Below are 11,314 nucleotides of genomic sequence, written 5' to 3'. Positions count from 1 at the left end.
TTGCTGATATCATTCCCTGATGATGGCTTAATTTCCTATTTCACTAAGAAAATAAAAGCATTCAGGCATTGTTTCCAAATATATCTTTCTTTCCCTTCCTTTTTGTTCGGAGGAAGAAACATCCATACTTTTTTCCTGAGGCTCCTTCCAGCTACTTGACTTCTTCACTTCCATTCTTCCCTTAGATGTTAGTTGTATGTGGAATTTTGTCCTCAGTAGGCTGATCACATTCTATTTGTTCTCTGAGAAGGCATTCATTAACAATCATGGTTTTAAGGGATCGAGCAAGTTCACATTTCTAAGTTGATGGTGCAATACCTAGCCCTGCCTAGGTTTTCATACATTTTCATCTTGAATGTCCAAAGGTACATCAAAAACAACATGGGGGGAGGCTGGGATTAGCAGATGCAAACTATTACGTACGGAATTGATAAACAACAAGGTCCTACTGTATAGCACAAGGAACTATATTCAATATCCTGGGATAAACCATAATGGAAAAGAATACAAAAGACTATATATAACTGAATCACTTTGCTGTACAGCAGAAACACAACATTGTAAATCAACTATACTTCAGTTAAAACTACAACATGCCTGTATAACTTTCTGCAAATCTGCACCTCCTATATTATCTCAGTTAATCAAAGCAGCAGTATCCTAAGTCACCAAAGCCAGAAATCGGGGCATTATCCTAGACAACTTTCTTGTTCTTTCCTGATACCCAATCCATTGCTTCAGTGCCTGACACAGTTGAGACTGAACAAATATCTCCTGAATGAGTGAATGAAGGAATGAGTGACGCTTGTCCATTCTTATTTCCATCTCCCTAAAGTATCTTTTCCTACTTCCACTGCAGTGTCAGGCCCTCACCATCAGTTGGCTGTATGACTGCTGTTCCCTCAATTGCTGTCATGATCTTTTTATTCTCCATGTTTTTTCTTCATTGATTACTACTTCCCCTAGTCTGCAGCATATTCAAGGTTCTTATATGTGTTTGTGTGTGGAAACAAACTTCTTTCCCTAAGCAATTGCTACATTTCTATCTCACCCTTCTTTCCTTTGTCCCCAAGCTTCTTTAAAGGTCTCTAGGTTTCTGACAAGGCTCATTTAACTAGAGTATCTTTGTATTGGGGGGTAGTTCTAAACTTTTGCTGGCTGAATAAAAACGGATTTTGACTGCAAGCATTCTTCCCCTCCACCTCCGATCCTCAGCCTCAGGGCTCTAAGAGCAGGTCTCAGGTGCAGACTGTTCTTAGAAGGAACCCTTCTGGTAAGCCCAACTAGACCCCAGTCAGATATACACCCATTGCTTTGAAGAAGCCATAAAGACTGGTAAAATAATCAAAATGCAGGTACTTTGTTCAGACTAAGTATTCAGTAAACACTTACTGGATGCATAATAGCTAATATTTATTAAGCACATGCTATTGCTGAGATATTCACATCAATTAGCTTAATCCCCTGAAGGAGCACCTGAACAGTACTATTATTACTTTCCATTTTACAAATAAGGAAACTAAGTTTTAGAGAAAAATAACTTGCTCAAAGTCAATGATGTAGATTCTTGAGCCAGGGTTCAAACTGTCAGGCAGATGCATAACTATTTTTAATCACCCCATTATGCTCTCTTGGCTGTACCATACTAGGTTTTACAAGAAGTAACAAGGGCAGAGTCATTCCTCAAGAAGCATACAGACTCCTCAAAGCCGAAAGACAGCTATAATGCAAGGTAGACATTGGTAAGCCCAATCGGAAAGGTGCAAAGTACTAGAGTCCAGCTGAGAAACCCAGAGGTTCCTTGCTTCCTTCTAGTTAGGAGACTAAAAAGGATATATGGAAGATGTGGACTTTAAAGACTGGATAGGATTTAACCAATTGCTGGTAAAGGGGAAAAAGATAACTCAGACAAGGTAACATCAACAGCATTGAGCCAGAAAAGGACAGAGCATGCTCACAAGACAGGGGCATCATCTGATTAGAGCCAAGGGTGGGTGAAGGCAAGGGGGTAGGATCAAGACAGGAAAAGTGGTTTGAAACCAGATTCTGGATAATTTGGACTTTATCACGATCACAAGATCTTGTGGAGAGAAAAAGTAGAAATGAAAAGGGAATAGATTTCAGAAACATAATCAACTCAAGTTGGTCTTGGCAAAAAAATGACACCTAAGCAATGTAACTGAAAACGTAAGCATTTTGCTTTGTCCCAGTTACAAGAGGCTGAGAAACATTTTTAACTGAAATTTAGAAACTAAGGTTGGTTAAAAAGCCTCCTGTCATGCATGCACATGCACGTTTATGTACATACATAAATCCACACACACTTATACACACATATAGTGAGAAGAGTTGAAATAAAGATCTAGGAAATAAATACAGGTTAAAATCAAGATAACTTGAGACTTGACTATGGAAGCAATAAGGTAGCAATTTATTGTTCAGTTTTGTTAAACTTTGTCTGATTTTAGTTTATTAAACAGTTACATATATATAAATTTAAAATAGAACTTTTTTTTTCTCAAAGTAGTCCCTTAAGGCAGTTTATCCCATTAACTGGTCTTAAAAAAAGTTTTCTGTTTATTAACATGGGGGCAGCTTCACCTTAATTGTCCTTAATTACAAAGTTTCCATTTGACCCAGTTAATTAAGAAAAAATACTTTAGAATATTCAGTTTTTTGAGAATTAAAAAAAGACTATGTGACAAGAGAAAGGAAGATGAGGATTTTTAATTTCTTCATGTGCATTAAAAGATTAGAGCAAGCCATAACTTTCCTGTTTTGTATAATCTTCTATTCTTAGCCACTTCTGAAGTAACAGTTTGAAGAAATAAATTCTCTGTATACCAAAGGACTTCCTAGAATTCTATGTTAATGATTAGAAGAGGAATCTCAAAAAGTTTATCATACATTTTCAAGGAAGAATGTTCACAGACGATTAACAGATTTAAGAGGAAAAATCAGATCATAATGACTTAAGCTCTGAATTTGCTTATCTGTAAAATAAGGAAGTTGTACTATAGTCTCTGTGTTTCCATCAGGCAATAAAGTGCTACCACTTGTTCACAGTAGATACTGAGTGATCACTGCTTGCAGAGCACTGTGCTATAAAGTCTTGCACCTGAATTGTACTTGCTTTTTTTTTTTTGTACTTGCTTCTGAGAGCAACACCTACTAGTCCCTTTTATTCAGTTTTGAGTTCTTCACAGGATTTGGGATGGTAAATAACAAACAGCTGTTGGATTCACTCACCATTTCCAGTTCCACGTATTGTCTACATCTGCACTGTCCAAAATTATAGCCAGTAGCCACATGTGACAACTGATCACTTAAAATGTGGCTAGTCCGAACACATATATGATGAAAGTGTAAAATACACACTGGATATTGAAGACTTAGTACAAAAAAGACTGTAGAATATCACAGTGATTTTTAATATATTGGATTACATGTTAAAATATTTTGGAGCTACTGGGTTAAAAATTAAAATTAATTTTACCTGTTTCTTTTACTCTTTAAAATCTGGCTATAGAAAAATTTTATATTATGTATGTGGCTCACGTTATATTTCTATTGGTCTAAACTCTAAGGACCACATCCACAGATCGCCATGACATCTCTTCATGGCCTTGATTACAAAGGCAGAGTAAGCAACAATTTTAATACTACTCTTTTAATTCCCCTCTTCTTGCTGTGTCTGGCCAACCATTTACCTTCATTATTACTTGAAACTATATCCTTCACTATGAGGATTAGAAATGAAACTTATTTGATTCCGGATTTTGGATAAGTGATGGTGATTCTATTCTTTTTTTCAATACTTTGAAAGAGACTCCATCACAAAGAGAGATAGTGTAACATATACATTTCCTGCTAGTGGATATGGAAATGCAACCAAAGATCTCAAGCTAGTGACTGCACTTCCTTTTTCGCATGTTATCTTCTCGCCTACCAGCGACCTTCGACCTTCCTTCCTTTAAAACAGGATGACTTTTGCTCATCCTATGTAGTTCTGACTCTTGTTAATCCCATGACTGTCCATGCAGGGAGCCATAACAAGAAAGTGAAGTAGACATTTAGCTTTATAACTAGTCACATCCTTTAGGGAAAAAAAAAAGAGTCTTTATAATTCCCTTAGACATCAAGAAATATTTTTTAAAGGGATATAATCATCTTCCTTCTTTACTCATCTGATTTCCTTCCTTTAAAGAAACCTGATTTATTAAGAGGCTTATTTATTTTATATTTAAAAACCACTTATGAAACAATTTGTACAAGGAATTTGTAAAACTTTGCTATATCTGAATAATAAAAAGGCTTAAAGAATAGCAACAATGAAACCAGGGTATTTTGACACTAGTATAAATATATATATGTATAAAACAAGATGGATAGTTGAACATACCTCATCAAAAAATACAATAAAAAAACTTACTTTACATTTTAGAAATCATATTTTTGCACACATTTATTTTGCTTTAGCCTTGTTTTACTTTATTAATAGAAGGTGGTTTTGATTAGGATTTGATCCTCTAATAGAATATTTATACTGAAGTTTGATATTTTAAACAACATATTTTAAAGTAGAAAGGCACTTCAGGAATCAGTTTTGTATTCTCGTTTTATACATGTGGCGCACAGCTACTGAGTGATAAGGGACCGAAAACAAGTGTGCTGACTCCAAGTTCAGCTTGTCCCACTGTACCACGCTGCCTTAGTCCTTCTTTAACTTTTATCCGGTTAAAGAAAACACAATTAAAATTCAGACCTTTATAACTAGAAGATTATGTTATCAGCACTATTAATGCTCTTGTTGTTCTATTGATTTAGAATGAAAGTATTCTAGTAAGACGAATAAGAGATGTGAAGGTTGATGGGTGGAGATAGGTGTAGTGTTGAAGAAAGTAAATCCTGTTAAAATGTACATAGGTATCAGAAGTTCATAGAATTTACTTGAAATTTCCAACAGCCTCTTTATCTTTTAGTAAAGGTTGTTAAGGGGAATGAAATCTGGAATGGATTCAGGTCTGTTACTCTCTTCAGCTTGATCAAGTCTGAAAATATTTATTATTTTATTTGGAGGTACTGACTGTTATTACACATGTACCACAGCAGAATGGACGATTTGGGCTTGAATAACTAAATTATCCTATGTGTAAACGTAACCTATGTACCTAATACTAGCTCATCTTCCCAGTAAGATAGGATCTGATACATATTAATAGGAATTACTCATTTCTTAAACATATCTAAGTTACCTCCAACAGAAGCAACAACAGAAGACTGTACTATTTCTGCTTCAATTTCTCCTTCTTCTCAAGACAGCAAACATCATTTTGCATCACCCAGGATTTTTTTTTTCCTGTTCAATTCATCAAGTCTTTATTATTCCCTATTATGTATCAAGCATTCTTCTGGGTACCAGGATCATAAATATGAATAACACCTACAGTAGGCCTAAAATTTCAACTAAAATAAGTGGAAGCAAACATATCCTGAGGATACTCTGATATATTAATTGTATCCAGTGCACTGCTAGAAAGGACTCAGTTACACATACAACATCCTACTCTTCTGGAAGGGAGATACAGTTGTTAAGCCTGAGAAGAGGGGCATCTTTAAGAATACTTTTTAAAAAACGGAAATAACTCTGATCCCAGTTACAACTAAACTTTCATCAACATTAAGGGTTATATAATTGCCATCTAAACAGGATACAGAAATAGGTGAGATGGCTGCCAAAGACAAATTTCATTTTACTTCAAATTTCCTTTGCACTATCCTTGATTATTCATCAAATCACAGGGTATTTTAGCATGGCACTATTCTTTGTCAATGATGACCACAGATGATCTACTTTTAGTTTAAAACGAAAAACAAAGGAAAGGCAAGGAATAAATTAAATATATGCAAAGTCTTGGACTTTGAAGATAATAGAAAATGAGCAAAATCCACAGGACCTGTAACAGAAACATCTACTTTTTCCTAATTCTTAAGTTGGGCACTTATAATAGGAATGGATAAAAACAAACAAACACAATTATTTACTCCCTTACTCAAGACAAGAGCACTCCCCAAAGTTGAACCAAGAGATAAAAAAACTTAATTAACCTTCATTGAGTCATTTAATAATGAAAGAGTTCAGTTTTTTGTGAATTAAAAAAATTAGTGATCATAGCATCACCTATATACATCTAAAAGAAAAAGTTTCTTCCTATTAAAATGCTTTCAAAAGATCCCTAATATGTTTACATACCCAAATAATCTGTTACTAATACTTCACAAGGAATATCATTTTATTACTGTAATCACAAAATCATCATTTCCGTACAGGAATGTATAAGTGAACATTAATCAATGCACTGATAATTCACTTCATAAAGAGGGCGAACACACTACAGAACATATTGTAAAGAAAAAAATATTGTAAAATTTTCTGGCCTTGCAGTGCACTTTTTAGTGCAAGTATTTAAGACACAATAGTGTTCAATTCAGCAAAGTATTGCAGAACGTCATGCCACAGTCCACTTAATTCAAAGAGGGTCAGGACATGCAGCTTGTAATAAAATGTCAGAATATATATTTATAAAAAACCACATGTAATTCATAAAATATATAGTGGTTTATTTAGATGGTTTTAGATGATTTCACTATGGAATTCTGCATAACTGGAACAAGCATCCAAGATCTTCTTAACAGGAATAACCTTCTTGCTAGGCAATGGCTTTGGCCTCAGGTAGAAATGCCTCCCAGTATTTTATCAGCTGTGGATGATAACAAAAAATCAAAGACATTCTCATAATCTTTTTGTCGTTTATATAATATATCCTGTGAAGCATTTAAAAAAAACTATACAAATAGCTAACAATGATTAACATTTACTAAAGTCTGGTTCTTAAAGGGATCATCTAAATTCCCTTATATTAAGTCTGTCAATATAATTCATATATAAATTATTTTAAAATATTAATTACTCCTGGGTAATTTTAGTTTTTGATGTAAGAAAAAAAATTTTTTAATACCGAAAAACTTAAGATTTCTTTATGAATTGTATATATAGAAACAGTTTGTTAGTATAAGTTAAATAAGATTACCTTAAATAATAAAACTGCAATGAGCTTTTCCAATATAAAGTGATAACATCTCCTAATTCAGAGGATATTCACATTTTATGTTATTGCTAGCCAAAAACAATGAGAAAAGGAGGAAGAAAAGAAAATATCCAAGCAAATATAAAAGAGACTGGAAGGAATTAGCAGCCAGTCTTTCCTGGATAGTCCAGAGTCCAGAGAACAGAATAGAACAGAATAGACTGACATTAAGTTTAAGTTTAAAACAATTCCTTTAAAAACAAGCTTATGTAACCTATTTTTTTTTTTTTTACAGATAGTTGCTTTATTTATTCATTAAAAAAAATTTTTTTATATTTATTTTTGGATGAGTTGGGTCTTTGCTCTGTGCGTGGGCCATCTCCAGTTGCAGCGAGTGGGGCCACTCTGTTGCGGTGCGTGGGCCTCTCATTGCCGTGGTTTCTCTTGTTGCGGAGCACGGGCTCTAGGTGCACAGGGTTCAGCAGCTGTGGCTCGCGGGCCCCAGAGTGCAGGTTCAGCAGCTGTGCTGCACAGGCCCAGTTGCTCCCGCAGCATGTGGGATCTTCCCGGACCAGGGCTCGAACCCATGCCCCCTGCACTGGCAGGCGGATTCTTAACCACTGCATCACCAGGGAAGCCTGATTTCTTTTTATATTTAAAGAATCTGACCTTATGAACTAAGTATTTAAAATAAAAAACAAATATAATTTGAAGATATAATATTATCACCTAATTTAAAAATTTAATCTATTGATATTATATAGTTTAAAAAGAATTGGAGGAAGAAATCCTTCTATTCAAGATAATAAATAATTTGATCTATTACTCAAATTTATATTAAAATACACAGGAACAAACCTCTGATATTATCTTGTTACAGACTTTTCTTTAATATAACATTAAAATCCATGGTTTTCTCTATTTAAGGAGACAAATGCCACTTGCGGTATACAATCAACACCAAACCCACACAAACTAAAGGAAAAATCAAGACAACATTTTTTAAAAAACCTTTAAAATTTAGTTTTTAGTTTAAGTTCTAGCTGGTATGGAAGAGAAGAACTTACTACAAGAATGTACTCAAACAGCTATGATCAATAGGGAAGTAAAACTGGGAAGACTGAAAAAGGGAAAAGTAGTCCAGAGTGTTTCTCATATTCTAAAACTGGGAAAAGTATATCTTTCCTAGAAGTTAGCAGTAGGGGTAAAAAGGACCCGAGAATTTCCAATTACTTTTACTACCATTCTTCCTTTGCTGTCTTTGGTTTTCTCTACTCCATTTATTACTTCTCAAGTAAAGCTCATTTCATTGATTATCATCTTTAAAATAAAAAAGCATATCAAAAACAAATTCTAGAAGTTTTTAAGTTATAAAAAATTACCTTACCTGTTGTTGTGTTTGTACTAATGATTCTAAGTACTTGATAATAACAGTTTTAAAATCTTTCACTCGTTGTTTCTGTTAAAGTACAATACATGGGGAAAAAAAGGTCCATTAGTACAAAACCAAACTTGATTTTACCATGATATTGTGGCAAAATGTGACCAAGTTGTTAAGTGTGAAATTAGTATACTTGCCTCAAATCTTCCCACTTCTTTTCGAATTGTTTTAGAGATCTGTTCAAAATCTCTTTCTCCTTGTTGCACTTTTGCCTCCCACTGACAAAAACAAAAAAAAAGGTACAAATTTTTCAATCTTGTCTGAGAAAAATTTATAGAACTAGCTGTCATGACCACTCATTTGATTTATAATGCAGTGCCTAAAAATCCTGAAAGCTCAATACTGGCAAAGCCCAGTTTGGCATCATTCAAACTTGTATGTAACTTTCCAGTAGTGGAAATGCACATCAGCTTAATTTCCATTAATATTTTACTGTCAGACTTACGATTAGGATATTCTAGTGCTTAATGAACTACAGTCTCCACACCTTAATACAGATGAAAAGATTTTGAGTATAAAATTCACCATCAAATAATTTAGCAGTGCTAGAGTGTAATTTTCTCATTTCTTTATATACCTTTAAATTATTTCAAAATATATCAATAATACTGGCTAATCTCAAGAATACATGTTCATCACAATTTATATGCCCATGGAAATAATTAATTAGAAAAATTATATGACAAACATTTAAAAAACATTTTTGTAATGGTGAAATATACAGATTAAAAAAAAATTGTGCAATTATGGTCTACTGAACACCTATCGGTAAACATTAAATTCACTACAGAAACAATGAACGTTGTGATTAGTGACCAATGGAACAGCTAAAATAAAATAAATGAAGACTTAAGCAATGAAATGATATTTTCCCACTATGTAACCAAAACACTGGTACATACTCTTCAAAGAGCAGGTACATTTACTTTAAGTAATATAAAGGTTGTCCTACCTCTTCAATTTCCTTATTGAAGCATGGCAAAAAAAGTGTATAAATTATAATAAACTTATACAAATTTACTAAAATACCATATATAATACATATATATGGGGGATAATGTCGCCTGGACAGCTACATGTGGGACAAGTCTATCTCTAAAACCAATTTTAGACACAAAATAAGTAATTATCTGAAATCAAATTAACCATCTCAAAAGAAATGTGTGATCATTAATTCAAAGTTAATTTAAATCTTTTCCTTGTATGTTTCTTTGTCCATTCCATAATTATGTGAAAGTAACAAAGGGATCTGGAGATTTTAATGATGATCAAAATGTTAAAGTAATTATAAAACAGTTCATAAGTTATGAAAAATAGCTAAGTGTTGAATGGTTCAGAAAAAAATTTATGAAAGATTATGCATATATGAATGAGTCATGGAAACTTTGGGTAAAGAGATAAATAAAGCATTTTGTATTAATCACCTCTCTTATTTCATTTTTAGCTTGCTGTATTTTATCTGGTTTGTTAGCAACCATCATTTTTGCTTCAGTTTCACGTTTTTTGAGCAAAGTAATTTGAGCGTCTTCCCATTTCTGCCAGCACTTCATTCGATGGTCAAATACACCCTATAAGTGAATGACATAATATTACTACTGGGAATTAACACTGAAATACTTTCAAAATACTAGAAGTGCTATAGTACTAAAAACAATAAAACCAAGTACTTATATACTACTCTAATATAATGAGATATTGAAAATAAACACGCCAATATCAAAGAAAACAGAGGTCCATATTCATTTGCTTAAAAACAAAAACCTGGTAATTGGATGAAATATAAGAGCTCAGAATAAAAAACCAAAAAACAAAACTACATGTAAAATCCATTTCACTAGCCTTTAGGGTTTTTTTCTTTTTCTTAGTTCCCATACCAGGGGCATCAAGGCATCAAACCCATGCCCCCTGCACTGAGAGTGCAGAGTCTTAACCAATGGACCACCAGGGAAGTCCCATCTTTAGGGTTTAAAATGTGGCTTATACTAAGATTTCTAATAGAGTTTTATGCTTTGAAGAAAGATTTAATAGGAAAATGCTGGTGTCATATTTACAACTGAAAGTTTTCCTACTAAAATATCAAAAGCAGATTTAAGTGTTGGAAATATGCCAAAAAATTAAAAATAGGAAATGTGAAAAGCCATAAGATAACAGAAAGTAAAGTAAAGATGTGGTGGAAGAGATTACCAATAGCAAATAAAAGAAAAGGCAAAACAATGTAAAGATATAACAAAATGCCGGGGGAGGAGGGAGAGATAGTCCTATACAAGGTAAAAAGCGCAAATGGATATATGTATCTAGTATGCAGAATTAAATGAACAGACAAAAAGACCGTAACAGAACAATTCAACCAACTCCATGACTTCTTTCAAGGGGTTTGGTAGAGCAAGAGCAAGTGAATGGAGGAAAGAAATGAAATATGAATGTAAGACAGTAATTAGAAATTTCATTTAAAAAAAACTGATGGACAGACTGGAATACAACAATAATCCCTTTTCTAGCTTGATGTTGGGGATATATTCACTTTTTTTAGTATTTATTAATTGAACAAATGAAGCAAGCATTAATAACATGGGTGAAACAGAGTTATTTTCATTTATTCCAAATAGAGAGCTTTTGGATCAAGAAACAGTAAATTAATACATGCTGTTATAGGAACCTGATGAAGAAGAAAGCACGTAGATAGTGTATTTTCAAGACGTAGGCTTTGGAACAAATCATATTTGGATTCAAATACTAGTTTTGCTTTGTCACTGTATGATCTTGGGAAAATTCATTTAATTTCTAT

General features: G+C 33.4%; 1 protein-coding gene across 1 annotated transcript in view; it reads right to left on the bottom strand.

Moving 5' to 3' along the window:
- Positions 1-6,275: 6,275 nt before the first annotated feature.
- Positions 6,276-11,314, bottom strand: part of SNX2 (sorting nexin 2) — a 53,785-nt gene continuing 48,746 nt past the window's right edge. Inside the window, exons 12-15 of the mRNA XM_029217615.1 lie at positions 9,954-10,097; positions 8,667-8,747; positions 8,476-8,547; positions 6,276-6,761 (exon numbers count right to left, since the gene is read on the bottom strand). Coding sequence (XP_029073448.1) covers positions 6,711-6,761; positions 8,476-8,547; positions 8,667-8,747; positions 9,954-10,097 — 348 coding nt within the window. The 3' untranslated portion in view covers positions 6,276-6,710. The remainder of the gene's footprint in view (positions 6,762-8,475; positions 8,548-8,666; positions 8,748-9,953; positions 10,098-11,314) is intronic.

This window comes from Monodon monoceros, unplaced genomic scaffold (assembly GCF_005190385.1).
Source record: "Monodon monoceros isolate NGI ecotype Baffin Bay Population unplaced genomic scaffold, NGI_Narwhal_1 Super_Scaffold_12, whole genome shotgun sequence".
In the NCBI taxonomy this organism is placed as follows: domain Eukaryota; kingdom Metazoa; phylum Chordata; class Mammalia; order Artiodactyla; family Monodontidae; genus Monodon; species Monodon monoceros.
The sequence above is the reverse complement of the archived record's forward strand: the minus strand, read 5'-3'. Positions and strand labels throughout refer to the sequence as shown.